The sequence below is a fragment of the Propithecus coquereli genome, unplaced genomic scaffold (assembly GCF_000956105.1).
Source record: "Propithecus coquereli isolate 6110/MARCELLA unplaced genomic scaffold, Pcoq_1.0 Scaffold58, whole genome shotgun sequence".
Lineage (NCBI taxonomy): Eukaryota > Metazoa > Chordata > Mammalia > Primates > Indriidae > Propithecus > Propithecus coquereli.
Genome location: NW_012151729.1, coordinates 7151634 through 7171277, shown reverse-complemented (window position 1 = coordinate 7171277; position 19644 = coordinate 7151634). Strand labels below are relative to the sequence as shown.

Here is a 19644-nt window from a genome sequence, read left to right as displayed (position 1 = left end):
CAATAGCAGGCAGCTTCTGACATGGCTCCCAGTGACCCCTGCCTTCTGGTATTTATGCCCTTATGTAATCTCCTTCCCATGAGCATGGGCTACATCTGTGACTTGCTTCTAATGAGTAGAATACAGAAAAATAAAGGGATGTCAGTTACCAAAAAAAATTTTGATATTTCACCTTGCTAGAACTCACTTGCCCTCTCACTCTCTTGCTGCCATGTTATGAAATTCTCTATAGAGAGGCCCACGTGATGAGGAACCAAGGGGAGGTCAGCTGAATCCTATCAGCAACCATGTGAGTGAGTCTGGCATTGAATCTTCCCCAATGAGCCTTCAGATAAGTTTGCAGCCCCAGCCAACACCTTGATTATATCCTTGTGAAACCCTAAAGCAGATCCAACTAAGCTGTCCCCAGACTCCTGACCCACAGAAACAGCAAGAAAATAAATATGTATTATTTTAAGCTAAAAGGTATTAGAGTAATTTGTTGCACAGCAATAAATAACTAATACAGTTAGTTTGCAAGAATGATGCAACCAAATAGTAGCAAGGTTTTTTCAAATGCCCATTTGGACTACATATATAGTATCATCACTTTTTTCTTCAGTCCCATGGAATTATCTTCCACTACTAAAATAGATTTTTGTAAGGCTAAAATAGCAAGCACACACCCTAAGGAAGCAGCATGTTCAGATCTCTTTAGCTGTAGCGTGTCTAGGCCAGACCTTCTACAAAGCGATGTTCAAATTGTTTGACTTGCCCACATTGTTTCAGTGACAAATATTTCACACTCTGTTGAATTCAATCTCTCTCTGCTTCAGCTTCCTGATCAACACAATAAGAATAATGATGGAACTAATAATGAGGCCTTGCCAGGAGAGTAGCTAAAATAACAAATTATTTTATCATACATTGAAAATATATTTCACAAACTTAAAAAAAAAAAAAAAAAACACCTCTATGTGACTGCATAATGAGAGTTCTGTATTTCCACAGCATTTGTAGTACTCTCTAAGCACTCAGACAAACTGGGCTAAAAAAAGAACACTTGCATAACAGGATTGCTATTGCCCATATTACTTCCTGAGCCTCTCCAGAAAAACTGTGGAATTTGTAAGCAACTATGTGGAGGTTCATGAAAAAGTTCTTTGATTTGAGTTTGGAATTTTGAATTTGTTTTTGTTTTTGGAGGGTAGAGCTGGTTTTGCTTTGATTTGGAGAGGTGGAGGCAAAAACCCCAAAAGATAGCTGCACTCTGCTGTTTCAACAGAGGCAATATCAAAAAAAGGTGAAAATTTGTTCTTGGAAGCTAAAAATATCTTCAACTTTCTATATGTAAATCAAGGACATAATACAGTACATAGATCATCAGTATATCTATGATATTAAAATTTCATGGTGAGGAGAGCAATTAGGGAAAAAAAAAGTCTAAAAAGGCTCCTTCAGGGAATGAAAATGGGGAAAAAAGGTTGAGAAACACTGACCTAAGGGAATCCCTCAGAACTGGGGAGCACCTGCAGATCCGTCCCACCCCAGGGAGCACTGGTGATCCCTGTTTTCTTCTCTTCAGATTCCTGAGGTCTGAGGTTATGAGTTAATTCTGGCCTGGGTTCCTTCCAGCTGTGCTTCACACAGTGGTTGGCAATTCCCTGAGGCTGGGGAAATGTGTATGAAGCTTTTCATGTGTCCCAGCCTTCCACCAATTCCTATTTTCCTTCAGACCTTTCTCTTTGTTTCCTTGATCTGTTTTTTGAATATATTTGCTTACCTCAAGTCACATTAAACTACATATTTAGCCTGCCTTTGAGGTAAGTAAGTACTAATCCTTAGCATGTTTTTGGCACTTCTGACATCTCTTCTGTTGGCCATCATGAGTCAAAACTGTCCACAAGAACATGAAATCACGGCTGAGAGACAGAGACTATGGGAGAGTCAAGGGATGAGTGAATGCCTCTCAGATTGAGGAACATCCTTGATGGTACGCTTACTAGTGTTCAATGGCTGAGAGTGTAGTAAATATAGCACTCCCTCTTCTCTACAGACTTGAGAAAAATACACAGTAATGGTACAGTCCATTGCTGTCACGCACATAGACAGCCACCTCAAAAAAAGTTGCTCAGTCTCGCCACTTCTATTCAACAGAGTACTGAAAGTCCTATCCAGAGCAATTAGGCAAGGGAAAGAAATAAAAGGCATCCAAATAAAAAGAGAAGTAAAATCTGCTGACAACATGAGCTTATATATCTAAAACCCTAAAGACTCCATTAAAAAACTGCTAGAACTGGTAAACGAATTCAGTAAATTTGCAGGATACAAAATCAACATACAAAAATCAGTAGCATTTCTATACAGTAGCAACAAAATAGCCAAAAAAGAAATCAAGAAAACAATCCCATTTACAATAGCAATAGATATATATGTTTAGGAATAAATTTAACAAAGAAGGCATAAGATCTCTACATTAAAAAGTATAAAACATTGATGAAAAAATTGAAGACCCAAATAAATGGAATGCTATCCTATGTTCATGGTTTGAAATAATTAATAGTTAAAATGTCTACACTACCCAAAGTGATGTACACATTCAATATAATCCCTATCAAAATTCCAATGTAATTTTTCACAGAAATAGAAAAAAAAAGCCTAAAATTCACATGGAACCACAATAAACCTTAAACAGCTAAAGCAATCTTGAGCAAAAAACAAGCAAATAACCAAAGCTGGAGTCATCACACTACCTGAGTTCAAAATATATTACAAAGCTATAGTAACCAAAACAGCATGGTACTGGCATAAAAACAGACACATCAACAAATGGAACAGAATAGAGAGCCCAGACACGAACCTAGGCATTTACAGTCAATTGATTTGCAACACAGTTGGTAAGACCAAACAATGGGGAAAAAAAGTTTCTTCGATAAATGGTGCTGGAAAAAGTGGATATTCACATATAGAAGAATGTAACTGGACCCCTATCTCACACCATATACAAAAATCAACACAAAATGGATTAAAGACTTAAACATAGACCTAAAACTGTAAAACTACTAGAAGAAAATGTAGAGGAAAAGCTCCATGATATTGGTCTGGGCAATGAATTTCTAGATTTGACCCCAAATGCAAAAACGGACAAATGGGATTGCATCAAACTAAAAAGCTTCTGCATGGCAAAGGAAACAATTAACAGAGTGATGAGACAAGCTGTGGACTGGGAGAAAATATTTGCAAGCCATACATCTGATAAGGGATTAATATCCAAAATATATAAGAAACTCAAACAACTCCAAAGACAGAAAACAACTCATTTTAAAAATAGGCAAAGGACATAAATAGTTATTTCTCAAAAGAAGACATACAAATGGCCAACAGGATATAAAAAAATTCTCAACATCACTAATCATTAGGGAAATGCAAATTAAAACCACAATGAGATATCACCTCACACTTATTACAATGGCTGTTATCAAAAAGATGAAAGATAAGTGTTGGAGAGAAAGCAGAGAAAAAGAAGCCTTTGTATACTGTTGGTAGAAATGTAAATTAGTACAGTCATTATGGGTAACAGTATGGAGGTTCCTCAAAAACCTAAAAATAGAACCCTATGATCCAGCAATCCCACTTCTAAGTGTACATCCAGAGGATTTTAAATCGGTATGTCGAAGAGATACCTGCACTCCCATGGTCACTGCAGCATTATTCGCAATAGCCAAGATACAGAGTCAACCTAAGTGTCCAACCACAGATCACTGGATGAAGAAAATGTAGTGTATACACAAAATAGAATACTACTCAGCCTTAAAAAGAAGGAAATCTGTCATTTGTGACAACATGGATGAACCTGGAGGACACCGTGCTAAGTGAAATGAGCCAGGCACAGAAAGACAAATACTGTACGCTCTCACTTATATGTGGAATCTAAAAAAGTCAAACTCATATAAGTAGAGAGTAGAAAGGTGGTTATCAGAGGCAGGGGGTAGAGGAGGAGCATAGGGAGATGTCTGTCAGTTAGACAGGAGGAATAAGCTTTTGAGATCTATTGTGTAATCATCGTTTTATAAATTTCAAAATTACCAAGAGAGTAAATTTCAAATGTTCTCACAACAAAAAATAAGTATGTGAGGTAATGGATATGTTAATAAGTCTGATTTAGTCATTCCGTGTTGTATACATATGTCAAAACATCACATTGCGCCCCATAAATAGATAAAATTATGGTCAATTAAAAATACAAAATAAATTTAAAAAGAACAAAAATACTTAAGTGGTTCCTCAAAATATTAAACATATAATTACCATATAATTCAGCAATTCCACTTCTGGGTATACACCCAAAAGAATGAAAAGCAGGAACTCAAACAGATATTTATATATCCATGTTCATAGCAACATTACTCACAATAGCAAAAAGGCAAAAGCTACTCAAGTATCCACCAATGGATGACTAGAAAAACAAAATATGATATATACCTGCAATGAAATAGGATTCACCCTTAAAAAGGAAGGGAAGTCAGACACACGCTATAATATAGATCAACCCTAAAAACATATGCTAAGTGAAATAAGGCAGTCACAAACAGACAAATACTGTATGATTCCACTGACATGAAATGCCTAAAACAAGTCAAACTCACAGATACCAAAAGTAGAATGGTGGCTTCCAGGGGCAGGGAGGTGAGTGGGATGGGGAGTCATCGTTTAATGGCTATGGAGTTCCTGTTTGGAAAGATTGAATAAAGTTCTAGAGACAGATGGTGGTGATGATTGCACAGCAATGTGAATGTACTAACACCAATGGAAAGGTTACCTCTTAAAAAGGTAAACTTGATGTTGTTGTGTATATTTCACAACATTAAAAATTTTTAATATTCTATTTTCATATAATGACATGTTTTTTTAAAAAATAGCACAATAAATCTGTGTTACATGGGAAAGTAGAAAAAAAGGATATGTCATTATGGTAGAAATGCCAGCTAAATACACCCTCAACCTGCGTGGCACTCTGGAATTTAGGCTGTAGTCTGGATGACAGGGTGGGGGATTCTGAACGGAAGGGGACATTCGCTAGCCACTCAAAGCGCTTTCAAGTAGCATGATTCCTCTGGCCTGTTCCAAGTTCTTCCACTGTAACTGAGTTCCTCGTTCTTGCATTCCTCCATCCTCACTGCACACACCACAGCACCTCACTCTGGTTCTATCAAGCACATACATCTTGCCCCACGCACGCAGTTGGAAGTGCAGAGATCACTGATGCAGCACCGTGGTGTAGTGATCAAGAACACGCTGGAGTCAGACAAGCTCAGGTTCGAATCCCAGGTTCACCACTTACTAATTCTGTGACCTTGAGAAAACTGTCTCGCCACTTGAGACCTCAGTTTCCCCATGCAAAAAATGGGAATAACGACTCCTGTCTCATCGTATTATTCAGAAAAGCAGATAAGGTAACGCATGCCAAGCACGGTGCTTGGCATCTACTAAGCTCTTGTAAGCATAGTTGTTATTTTAATACCCTTCTCAGCACTGATCGCAGTGCTGGCACTGAACACCAAGCAGGGCTCAATAAATTTTCATCCTGAGCAGATGTTTATTCATTGTCTGTCATGCTTTTCACCCTGAGCCAGATGTCCCAGAAGTAAAGCTGCTTCACGCACAGTCTCTATCTTGTGACTTACGTCTTACTCTTACTTGTGTCTCCAGCATCCTACTCGATGCCTGGCACACAGCTGACACCCCAGAAGTTCTGGTGGAGTTGAACTTCTGAGTTTAAAATCTAGTTGCCTGGACTGAATGTGTTCACATGAGTTTGAGGGAAAAAATACATCTAACCATGAAAAGAAAGTGTGCTAAAGAAGTGTGTTATTATGATGATTATCATTTTTAATTCTTAAAAACAGCTTTAAGAAACAATGGTGATATAGCACCTCTTGTATACTCCTGGATAGAGCTGGAATTCATTCTACTAAGTGAGGTATCCCAAGAATGGAAAGACAAGCACCACATGTACTCACCATCAAATTGGTATTAACTGATCAACACATAAGTGCACATATAAGAATAACATCTGTTGGATGTTGGGCAGGGGGGAGGGGGGAGGGGGGAGGAGGGAAGAGGGGACGGGTATATGCAGACACAAAGAGTGCAATGCACATCACCCGAAGAATGGACATATTTGAAACTCGGACTTAGAGGAGGAGGAAGGGGCAAGGGCAACATACGTAACCTAAACATCTGTACCCCCATAATATGCTGAAATAAAAAAAATAAAAAAAAAACAGAGAACACGTTTTGTACATTTGACCTGTGCTCTTCAATTTACAGAAAGCTTTCAAACACAGTTTTCACACGTATCTGTGAGAACGCACTAAAATCCTCCTTTCGCAGACAAAGAAACTTGGGATCAGAGGGGCAGAGTGACTTGTACTAGCTCCCAAGGGCGATGAGAGCGAGCTCAGCTGTGGGTTTGGAACGGCTTCTATTTCAGGTACACGAGCCGACGGCACCACCAGAGGGAACCCCACTCTCCCACCCACAGACTGCCACTCAAAAAGGAAAGTGGGGTCCGATTGGTGTGTGGAACGTCCGTATTTGTGTCAGAAAGGCCCCCAAATTGCAAGTTGCCTCAGAGGGCTGAAGGGAGGAGAAAGAAGCAATTGAACAGGCCCCCAGAGGCTCAGAAACACACATGACCTCGGCTGCGGATCCATCTCCAGAGCCAATTTTTAATTTACAAACACAGAGATGTGAGGTTCGTGAGCACCTAGTTTTGCTTTTTCTAGCAAAAAAATAGATATCAGATCCTTACCTTACCACTACTAAACAGACTCAGGGATAAAGTCCTGCAGTGAAAATAAAGTCATCTAAACACTCTCTGGTGGCTTCCCAGAAGCCACGTGTGAGGCTCAGCTGGGAAGGCTTACTGGGAAGTCAGGCTGATACCGGAAAACATGACCACTTGGGTAAAAGCATAATCAGCTCCTAAAATTGAAAAGCTAATTAAACCTGGCCTCTTCAAAAAGAAAAAGTAAAGTCAGAAAAGGCAAAAGCTATCAGGAAAAATATACTCTTACTTCTGAGCATAATAAATGAGTGAGAATAAAGAGGAATCATTTGAGTTTATCACTTTAAAAAGTTAAAGTCACCTAATTATTTCTGCATAATACTCATCAGAAACCAATAGTGAAGCTCACTGTGCATTCTATTTCCTTTCTACTCGTTTGTACATAAACATCCTGACCAAGGTGCTACGGTTGGGGTGGGATCAGGATTAAGATTAATAAACCCCCACTCTGCCATCAAGGAACAGAATCGACTCTGAGACCATGCCAGAAACCTTTGGGAGTATTTACCCCACCCACCACCCCTTTCTCTGAGAAGTTCCCCCAACCCTGATCCACACGGTCATCACGGGGGATGAGCCACATTTCTACAGCCTGACTTGCACCTCCCTGGTGGTGCTTGACCTATGGAAAGCTAACAAGAGTCTTTGGAAGACTCTCAAACAATTTAGGAAGAAAAGAAATAAGCAGCCAGGCTTTGTGTTCGCCAGAATTCTACACAACATGTGCACTTTGACAGTGGAGGCCCACATCCCTCTATACACTCTGGGGAGCAGAGCAAACCAGACCACAGAGAAAGAGAAGAATAAAAGACACATGATTTTACAGACAAGAGTTGAAGAAGGAATGCCACCTGGGTTCCCAGCAGCCTTCAGTTCCAGGGCAGTCCTTTCTGAAGCCTGCCAGCTTCACCACCCTTGCACCCTTGCAATGAGCTAGCCTAAAGTGGTTTCTGTTACTCACAACCAAAGAGTCCTAACAATACAAGGGGAGTAAGACCGCAACACAAATCCATCTAATACACAACAGTATCTGTGAAGTTCATGGTGCTGGGTAGGCAAGGATTCTGCTTCATTCACCTGAGGGCTGCACAGTACAATGGCAAGTGGTACGTCTTATTGATGAAAGATGGAGATTTGAGTCCAGACTCCACCCTGTGCTAGTTCTGTGACCTTGAATAACTCCATTTAGCCCACACTTAGCACCGTGCCCAGAGCAAAGCAGATGCTCGATATATATTTGTAAGAGGAAGGAAGGTGAGAAAGCAGTTACCACATGTTGGGTGTACTTACCTTTTCAAGTCATTTCCCATTAATAAAATGGGGATGAAGTGTTCCCTTTATGCATTTCACAGGATGAAAATGTACACAACCACTGTGCAATTGAAAGTCTTCAATAGTTTCAGATTGATACATCAAATACAGACCCACTTGGGTTAATCAAACAACATTTATCTAAAGCCGGGGCTGGTAAACTATAGCCCACAGGCCGAATCCAGCCCAAATCCTGTTTTTATGTGGCCCACAAGAGTGATTTTTATAAAGAACATTTGTAATCAATTTGATGATAGGAAACACTAACTTTGAACCCTAATTCAGCTAAATTGTATCCCTCCCAAAAAAGAATTTCATTCTTCTGATTAATATACCTGTAATACAGAAAATTATACTCAATTATTTTGTGATGCAGGTTTTAAAGGATGTATAAGAAGTCAACTCAGTCAGGGACATGGCAATGAAATTATTTTGCTCATCAGCCCCACTATTTTTAGACTGCAATTTTACAGAACATGGGGATTTTACAAAGGCATATATTGCAATATAGCAGAAAAACATGCAATCATGTCTGATTGAGTTAAAGATGACATCAGACTTTCTAGAAGTTAGACTATCTTCCTTCAAGCCCAGGTTTAAATAGGCTGGACCAATCTGAATATGTGCCAGGAACCACCTAAACTGGGCCAAGAACATATCACAATCTCGACAATATATCTGTGGCATATAGAACAGTACCGAATATTCGTCCATCACCCTCAACCTCCCAGACTAACACTTCCTGGCCCAGATTCATTCTTAAACCTAGACTTGCAAAAATAAAAACAAGGATCCATCATCCTGAAATCTCTGGGAGTCATAACAATAGTTCTTGAAACAAGTCATTAATTCCAACCCACAAAACAAAATGAGATAACATATACAGAAGTCCTGAATAAACTCTGGAAATAAGTGAGTCTGGTTATCATCACAATAACAATAATAATAACAAAACACTTTGGAGACTTCGGTGCAATGTTCTATTCTCAGCACTGCAATAGGCATATAAAGATGCATAAGGAATGGGCTTGGCCCTAAAGAAGTTTTGTTTAATTTGGTTTTTTTGTTTGTTTGTTTGTTTGTTTTTTGAGACAGGGTCTCCCTATGCTGCCCAGGCTGGCTGGACTTGAACTCCTGGGCCGAAGCGATCCTCCTGCCTCAGCCTTCCAAGTAGCTGGGATTATAGGCACATGCCACCACATCCAACTAAGAAGTTTTAAACAATAATGCTATGAAGGCAAGAAAATAGGATATAGAAATGTCATATGTAATACCACAGAAAACAGATTAAAAATGGAACAGCTCTACTTAAAACAGGGTACACAGATCCAACGCGGCCTCTGAATCACCTTAATGGAAGGCTTAGCTCCCTTAAGTATAGAGTTTGAAAACTACAAGAATGGACATTTGGAGTCTCTGTATTTTCCTCATCTATAATATCAGGACAACAATAACAGATATTTCAAAGGTTTGTGTGGATTAAATGAGATAATAAAAATTCTTTTAACAATCAGTTGCACATAGTAAGCACTCAATAAATATTAGCTATTATTATTTTTATTAAATAGTTGTCATTATACTGTACATACTGTAACTATAATTATTCATTCTATCATTTCCCTTAATTAGACTATAAGTATGCTCCATATTTTCACATATACTTCATTGGCATATTTTTAATTTAATGAGCCATAAATGGCACATTGGTTTTATTTTGATTTGGATTTATGTAATAATTATTAAGGGTAATTATTTTTGCATATATTTATATATTAACAATATTTTTTATTGTTATGTCTATTCATGAGCTTTATTCAATAACCCTATTGGAACTCTCATTGTTTCTTAAAACTAATGTTGTTTAAAAGCAAAAACAAGTTTACCTTCTGGGCTCCCTGTCTTAAGAATGTGCTGGCAAAGGTTTCTAAAATGTAGTTGAGAAATCCAACTCCTGTGATTGAAATCCTGCCCCTTTGAATGAACTCTGTCCTGAAAAAAACAAAAACAAACACATCCTTGATGTCTTCTACACTTGGATATGTAAACTGCAGACATTTCCAGCAGCATAATTACCACTTATAATTAACACAAAATAATATACATAATAATTCAATAATTGGCTACTACAGGGAAAGATTGTTAAAAGAAGTCTCATAGAATATATATTCTAAACAACAGTCTTATACAAATTAAAGAATATTCATTTCATGCTGCAAAATGTCTTTTTAAAATTGAGATATCAACAGAATGACTTTGGGTAAATTATTTAGATTCTCTGTAACTCAGTTTCCTCACACGTATAATGGGAATAATCATCATACCTTCCTTTTACAACTATTGTGACAAGTAAATGAGTGAATACATACAGGAATATGAAGAGTTCCTGACACATAAGCGTTTATTAAACGTTAGACACTATTACTAAAGAGAGACAGACAAACAGAGACAAGACTGGAAAGCCAGAAATCTGGAATGACTTCTTTAACCCTTGCCTGGAGAGGGGACTGAGAGAGAACAGATGTGCCATCATCTCTACCAATTTTAATTATCAAAGTTATATCAATATTAATTATCCCCATTTCTCAATATAGAGATTTGGATTACACTTGGGAGTGATACAAGATGGCTGAATAGGAAGCGCGAAGTCCTTGTTCCCCGACAGAGACAATGACTTAATACCCCAGGCAAGTGCAAAGCCCAGGAGAGCCACATCAAAGCAGGTAAGAAAGTTTGTGCTCTACCCATGGTAGCCCCCTCCCACCCAGCACAGAGCAGCATAATTAGGAAAAACTCCCAATTCCTGACTTCTCCCTCAGAAGGGTCAGAGAAGAGATAAATGTACATCCAACAGTCTCGCTTTATAAGCAGCTGCCCAAGGGCGTGACTCAGAATGCTTAAGGAAATGGCAGTCAGTATATTTTCAAAAGTAAGCATAGCAGCTTGCTACAGCACTGAAAGAATCCGAAGTACCTCTGACTGACACCCAGGGGAACAAGAGATTATGGGCTCTTCAGAACAAGGGCAGATCTCTTTAACTGGGAAATTACACACACGCCCAGAGAAAACACATCTCTGGGAAAAGTTTGAGGCCCCCAGAATCTCTAGCAGGCATGATTGGTGAAGGTCTTCCCCTATATAAAAGCAGCCCATAAAGACTGGGAGAGGTGTCTGTTTTTTCATATGCCCAAATCACAACAAAAAAATCACAAGGCATACATAGAAACAAAGAAATATGGCTCAAAGAAACAAAATAAATTCCTAGAAACCAACCCTAAAGAAACAGAGATCTATGAATTACCTGACAAAGAATTTGAAATAACCATCTTAAAAATGCTCAATGAATTAAAAGAGAATGCAGACAGACAACTAAATGAAATCAGGGAAACAATGCATGACTAAAATGAAAATACCAACAAAGAGAAACTGTAAAAAAGAGAACCAAACAAAAATTTAAGAGTTGAAGAATACAAATAATGAATTGGAAAAATTCACTAGAGAGGTTCAACAGCAGACCTGATCAGGCAGAAGAAAAAAATCAGCAAATAACCTTAAAGATAGGTCATTTGAAATTATTGAGTCAGAGAAACAAAAGGAGAATAGAATTTTAAAAAAGTGAAGAGAACCTGAGGGACTTTTGGAATATCATCAATTAAATCAATATACACATTATGGAAGTCTCAGAAAGAAAAGAACTAGAAAGGGGCAGAGTGCTTTTGTGAAGAAGAATGGCTGCAAAATGCCCAGATTTGAGGAAGAAAATGGGCATACAAATTTAAGAAGCTCAATGAACTTCAACTAACATAAATCCAAAGAGACTCACACCAAGACACATTATAATCAAACCATTAAAAGTCACAAAGAGAGAATCTTGAAAACAGCAAGAGAAAAGCAACTCATCACATAAAAGGGAGCTCATAAAATTTTCAGTAGATTTCTCAGCAGAAACTTCGCAGGCCAGAAGGGAATGAAATGATATGTTCAAAATGCTGAAAGAAAAAAGGAAAAAAAGAAAGAAACCAAAAACTACAAACCAAGAATACTATACCTGGCAAAACTATCCTTCAAAAATGAGAGAAATTTAGACTTTCTGAGATAAACAAAAGCTGAGGGAGTTCATGACCACTAGAGGTTTGGATTACACTTAACTTAGTTTCATTCATTCATTTGTTCAAAACACTGCATGGCTACTATATGCAAAGCACCCTACTGAGTGCTAGAGGCCCACAGAGAAGATGGTCTGTGTCCTCCAGGATCTCACTGACTAGTGGACAAGACAAACAGACAAGTGGGAGAATGCCAGCAAATGGAGGCAAAGCATTGTATCAGAGGAAAATCACAAGGATCCAGGCAAGGAGGCATGAAGGAATAGAGATATCTGATGAGGCATAAGTTACCTGAAAACACCCAGGACATGCTAAGGGGCTTGATAAATTCCTCCCATAGGAATGACTGGAGCATAAGGTGGGTGTGATAGATGAGAGGAGATGAGGCTGAAAGGATAAATGGAGGCAGGATTGCAAATGGTCTCGGGATGAGCAGTTTAGACTTTATCCTGAGAGTAAAAGGGGCTTCTCTTCCAAGGACAGCAAGTGTCAGGTACAGATTTACAGTTACAGGTGCACCGCTGATTAAAAGGCTTGTGGCGACTCCTCGATGCTTTTAACCTCCTATCCCCATTTTCAGCACAGTGTTTACACGCAATGACTTCAATGAGCATTTGTTAAATGAATGAATGAATTTAATTTCTTTGCAATCAGAAATATTCACAAAAGAAAACATTTTTCCAGCCTTCTTACATCTCTATGGAAAAGGGATGGCAACCAAGTCTCTTGTATATATATTTACATGTGTGTATGCATTGATATGTGAGCATACGCGCTGAAACAAAAAAAAAAAAACTGAGAAAATACTGGATCAAACAAACTGCACATAAGGAAACCTTCAGAATTCCCCTCTCCCTCTCCCTCCCTCCTTCCTTTTCCTCTCCCTCTCTTATACACACACACACACACACACACACACACACACACACACACACACGACTTATCCCATCCAATCTGGCATAAATACCTTCAGTCTAAGCAGCTTCCACCTCTTAGATTTAAGCCTATTTAAAACGATTTGCTCATGTAAAACTATATCCCAGTGACACTAATCTTTTCCGTCTTTATTCTGGATTAGTCAGAGTAGAATTTTACAGTGATTTTAATATTTAAAAATGAAAAGTTGAGCAGTCTCACACTCTTGGGAGAGATGCACTCACTCTTCAGTCCCCAGTCCTCGAGGCAAGTGTAGGTGAGGGATTAATAAAAGTCTCTCTCGCATCCTATTCTAACCAATATTTCTTTCTGCCACTTCTGGGAGAAATAAGTCCTCAGAAAAGCACTTTCAGGGTTTGTCCAGATATCAGAGAATAACAGGGCAGTAAAGCAGGGTCATGCCCTCACCATCAACGAGTTTATCCTATTAGATTTTAAGACTGCCAGAAAAGAAAATACTGCACTCTCCCTCAATAACTCATTGACAAAGCACATCAGACATTTTCTTCTTACTACACATAGCTAACCTAAATCCCTCACACTAGGATTAGTCTCCATTTAAGGTCCTGTGCAAAACACAGCAGTTTGCACAACAATATACAGTTTAATTTCAGCTCTATTTTTAAAAAGAAAAGAAAAAACTGATGGATAGAGGGCCAGGTGGGTGAATGGACAGAGCTGAAAAATGTTAACAACAGAATCTCTGGGCATGAGACTTATAGGTGCTATTTATTTACTTTGTTCTTCTTTTTAGTGGCTTACAAATCACCAAAAAAATAAGTATCACTTGTATATGAATAAGATGTATTATAAAAAGGATCTGTGCCTTTTAAACCATTTTCAGCAAAAGCACATTCTAATTTTTAGCTTGCCCTTCACTTAACGTCTCATTACATCACCTCTTGGCTTTCCTTTTCCCATGATATATAATATAATCTCAGCTCTTCATGCCTTTTGTCCTAAGACTTTCTCCCCACCCTGCACTTAAAATGTATGGTGTTTCACTCAAGACAATAGGATGATTCAAGTTTTCCTACACCTGTCTTTCATCTCCAAAAAGCCTAAAGAAAGGACTGCATTGCATTTATGATATCATGTACTCAGGGTCATACTTACTGCTCGAAAAACTGTATAGTAGCAGTGTGTGTTATGTATCACACACTGTATTATCACTGAGGTTTTTATGCCTTGAAAATTATTTTCTCTCTTTTATACATGAAGAAACTGTGGTAGAGAGAAGTTAAATAATTTTTCCAAGGTCATATCGCTTGATGTCACGAAGATTCATTATCTATCACCTCAAAACCCTAGTGCTCCTCTGATCTCAGTGAATAACACAACCATCCTTCTAGTCCATGAGATCAGAAATCTCGGCAGCATGTTAAACGGTTGCCTCTCTAAAATCAATCGAAACATCTAATCAGTCACCAGATTGTGTTTATTTTATTTTTAATGTCCCTCAACAATCCATGTCACTCTCTCCGTTGGTGCTGCTACTGCCTGGGTTTAACGTGGCATTTTCTCTCTCTCATTGCAGCTGCCTCCCCATGGGGTCCTTGTGTGTAGCACGGACTCCCTGTACTCCATACTGCCCCAAATCACCTTCCTAAGCACACAATGATCGTGCACTGACTGTTTACTAGGGCACAGAGAATAATGTCCCACATGCTCAGTTTTATATTTGAAACTCATCCATATTGTTGCATGTAGCTGTTTTTTGTTCGTTTTCATTTCTGCATAGTGTTCTACTGACTAAAAACACTTCAAATCACTTATCTACTCTACCGAACATGACATTTTGAATGGACTCAGTTTAAAGCTATTATCAACAGTGCTGTTATAAAAATATTTATAATGCATCCAGAGACATATGTGCATGAGTGTCTCTAGAGTATCTAGCAGTCAATTATCTGGGCCATAGGACATGCATAGTTTCAACAGATAATACCAAATGTTTTTGTAAATGGTTGTATCTGTTTTTTCCTCATTGCATCCTCAATTCCAATTGCAATGACTAGCAAGTGGTAGGAAATTAATAACGCATTTAGGAAGGAAAAGATGGAGAGAAAGAGGGGGATAAGAAGCAAAAGAGACGAAGAAGAGGAAGGGGGAAGGAAAAGAAACGGAGAAATTTATAGTACATCTCAATACTTCTGTCAAGAGTTCCAATGACTCAGGTCAGTAGGGGGCAGCCTTCACCTGGCTGAGGGATAAGCCACCCATAGAGTCTGAGAGTGGGGCTCACTCACCTAAGCAGTGCATGTATCTGAGTCACATCATTGCTTTGCCCACTCTAAGGATATAATTCAACATAGAGCACAACGGAATAATGACAGAGAAAGCACAACTCGAATCTTGAAACGCTTTTGTGAAAAAGAAGGGTAGTTTATATAATCAGTCATTTAAAAATTTGTTTTCCTCTGGATTGGGGAAAATAAAAAAGTTCAGGGGAAATATAGATCAGGAATTAATCCCCAGAGCACGCAGCCACCAGCTCTGAAACCTCAAAACAGCAGTTTCCGGGAAAGCAAAAGCTCTTAATGAGATCCTGTCCTTGAATTATTGACTGGTTAGGTACCACAAATCTTACCTAATTGTTTTCATGATGGGAATCTAATTAAAGTGTCTTTGAAGGGGAAAAAAGGTTCCACAGATACTCCTGTTGTGATGACATCTAAGTTCTAATCATGGAGTTTTTGGCATTTTCCTGCAACCACACAGAAAGAGGGGTACCCCAAAGGAAATGCCGTGTCTTCAGGTCAGACGGCCCACTCACTCCCTGAGTCCAACACTGCTGTGGAGACTGCCCGGCTCTGCTCCACGACGCCAGGATATGTAGTCTCTCGCGTGCTGTTTCACAAAACCAATGCAATTTACAGGGCTCACAATAAATGCTATGCAGTTTCCAGGCTTAATATATACATTCATACTTATATATTATATGTGTGTGTGTGTGTGTGTGTGTGTGTGTAGTGCACACAGACACAATATATGGCTATAAAACAGGAATTAAGGGTGTGGTTCCCAGATTCCAACCATTTAGATTCAGGTTTCATCTCATCTTGCCTACCCACCCACATAGCTAAATTCCTGAAGCTCTGTGAAGCTCCATCTCCTCTGTAAAATGGGGTTAATAATATCTATTTCATGAGTGGTCCCAAAGTTGAATAAGGTAACATGCTCAAAGCACTCAAGGTATTATATGTGTAAGCACTCAACAAATCTTTGTTAATAATATTAACACTAGCAATAATGCTATTCTATTCTACTACCACCACCATTATCATTCCCATCTACAGGAAGACAAGCACAGTGGCTGAGAGTTAAATGCTCACAGTGCAAATCCCCCTCAGTGAACTCCAAACGCCTTGTCCTTCATATTCTAGGTGGCACACAAACACCATAAATCACTTGGCAACGAGCCCTCCCCAGCCCCTTCCTAGCATTCAAAGTGCTTGAAGCAGAAGCCTCCCATCCTTTCAGCCTCCTCTCCCACCCTGCTACCCCACACTGCACAACAGCCCTGTAAGACCAAACGTCCTGCCGTCCCTCTCTGACCTCCTCTCCTAGAGCACTTTCCCTCTGAGCTGCTCTGCTAACCCATCCCAGGAACCAATAGGTTGTTACCTAAATCATTAATAATGAGCATCAGCAGGGCCGAGCAAATGCCGTAACACTAAGGAATAAATCAAATGGTAGAATCTCAGAAGCCCAGCCGCTTAATACAGGTTTATATTTTAGGGCAGTCTGGCTCTGTCTCTTAAAACATGGAACTTAAGAATTGATCATCAACAATACTAGTTAATACTTTTTAATAGCCTATTGTGGTAAAGCACTGTATTAAGTTTATTATATCCATACATTTCAGTTAATTCTCACAACCATCTTATGAGGTAGGTAATATTAACCCCAATTTACAGATGAAAAAACTGAGGTTCAAAGAGACAAACTTGCTTGCAGTCACACAAAAATATGTGGTAGCTTTTATGGTAGGTGGATCGTAGCAAAAACAAAAAAGAAAAAAGATAAGAAAAAAATTTTTTTAAAAGAAAAAAATAAGTGACAGAGTTACTATTTGAATCCACACAGTTAACCTCAGATCCCATGTGCCTTCCCACAATCGTATCACCTAGACAATTGTCTATTCAGTGAAAGCTCACTGGTATCCTGAGTGGATGGGCAAAGCTTCAAAATATAAATGGTTTGTGAACCGGCCCAATTGGAGGCTGGTCTTGGGATATCAGACCCACCAGTGCATGCATCCCACTCACGGCTGGCTTCATGGGTGTGTGACCTATGTGGGCACCCAAGGCTCAGCATTTAGAAGGGCCACATACTTGGTTGAATACTGTCACCATCTTGAAATTCTTAATCATTTTGAACAAGGGGCTCTGCATTCTCATTTTGCACTGGGCCAAATGTATTGCATAGCTGTTTGTGACCCCATTTTAAGAATAGGTCTATACAACATTTCCAACTGCCATGCCCCTGAGGAATTTTCTGGGAAGCTTAGGAATGCCTGCTTCAGTTTAGCAATACCTAATGAAGGCCTGAAACAAAGCCCTTGGACCCACAAAATCTACTTCTCTTAGATAAGGGCTTAAACCAGCTTATCAGGAGATTCGTTATATCATTATATATAAGAATAAATAACTGGAAACAATGTAAGTGCCCAACAATTAAGACAAACTGGAATAATTTTATACACAATGAATACATCTGGACAGCCATAAAAAAAAAAATCAGTAAAACATGATACGTTTAATAATAAGAAATGACAGTCCCAAAGAAGTTATTGTAAAAGTCAAAAAACTACATATAGATAGAATGATTCCATGTTAGTAAGTTTGGACAATTTTTTGGCAGAATGAGTAATAAAGTCTAACAAATGCAGAATGCTTATACAACAGAATGCTACACAGCAATGGAAGAGAACAGACCATTAATACACAAAAAATGCTGTTCACAGAAACAATGTTGAACAAGAGAAAACTGATAAAACAGAGTATGCACTATATAATTCCAACCCATATAACCATCAACAATAGGCAAAACTAATCTATAAAAATAGAAATATGAATATTGGTTTTCTCTGGGGTCACTGACTAAGAGGACACAAAACTGAGGAAGGTGTGAACATATTCCTGTTTTTTCTTGTATTTTCTAGCTGTTCTACAATGAACACATGATACTTGTAGAGGAAAAAGGACGGTGGGGAGTTACTTTTAAATATTTACTTCTTGGGGTAACACTCATCCAGAGTAGACCTATGTGAGGGCCAGGTTTTTCTGTCTTCAGACAAGTGGCCATGAAGTCACCCAGGAGCAGAGGGGAGAATCAAATAGAACAAGCTAGGAGTTGTCAACTGAACTCCAAAGTGCTACAACCCTTTTGAGGTCAGACATACACGAAATGGAGCAGCCTCCACCTCCAGCACAGAAAAAGAATCTCAAAATTTACCCATGAATGCAAACCTGGAAACTGAACTCAGCTTGTCAATTTTATTTCCCGTCTCTTTACTTAGCTACCAGTATTAGCCCAGATGACAATCAAGTTCCCAGGTGCCAATTCTCTGCCCGACAGAGGAGGTAGATCCGGAGTCCAGATACATTGTCATCAAGTTCCTCTCTATTGTCTCAAGATCTGTAGGTTGTTCTGCATTATATCAATGCCTGGTTAATAAAATAATATAATCTTTAATACCCCAGTTTTTTATTTCCTATAGATGCAAAAGCTAACCAAACAAAAAATAGAAAATTTAACTCCATGAGAGCAGAGAATACAACACAATTTTGACACTAATCAGACTGACTTAGGTCTCCCTTCCTGCTTCCTTTCCATTGATAATTTTCACATAAATTCGATAGCCCCCTGTCTGATTTTTGCTAAACTTTTCAGCAGGGTGTTTCTGCGGAAAAATGTTTACTGTTTGCTAGAAAGTCATATTATCAGCTGGTCGTGCTTTATAAGATCAACAAGAACTTTGCAAAAAGTGGAGTTCCGAAGGGGGTGCCAGCTGTTTGCTTGCTTACCACCAGGACCACAGGATACTGACTAGTTATCAGAAGTTCCCAAATCCAGCTACTCAACAGACTCACCAGGAAAACTTGGAAAAAACATTGATTATCAGGAATTAGCCCAGACCTACAAAATTAAATTACCACAATGGATCTACGTTTTTAACCTTCCCCCTGAACCCTGGACTAATACATCACTTGAAACAACTCAAAGGACAAAGGAGGATGGGAAAAAAAAAAAGTCAACAGGCATCCACTAAGATACAGTCATATGTCACAAAACAACAAGGATACATTCTCAGAAATGCATCATTAGGAGATGTCATTGTCGTGAGGATATCATAGAGTGTACTTACACAAACCTAGATGGTCTCTCCTACTACACACCTGGGCTATGCGATACAGCCTATTGTTCCTAGGCTACAACCTTGCACAGCATGTCACTGTA

The 19644-nt window shown here is 38.8% G+C and overlaps 1 protein-coding gene across 1 annotated transcript in view; it reads right to left on the bottom strand.

Annotated features, from left to right (window-relative positions):
• Nucleotides 1–19644, bottom strand: part of PRELID2 (PRELI domain containing 2) — an 80616-nt gene that overhangs the window by 18706 nt on the left and 42266 nt on the right. The window contains exon 5 of the mRNA XM_012658265.1: nucleotides 10024–10129. Coding sequence (XP_012513719.1) covers nucleotides 10024–10129 — 106 coding nt within the window. The remainder of the gene's footprint in view (nucleotides 1–10023; nucleotides 10130–19644) is intronic.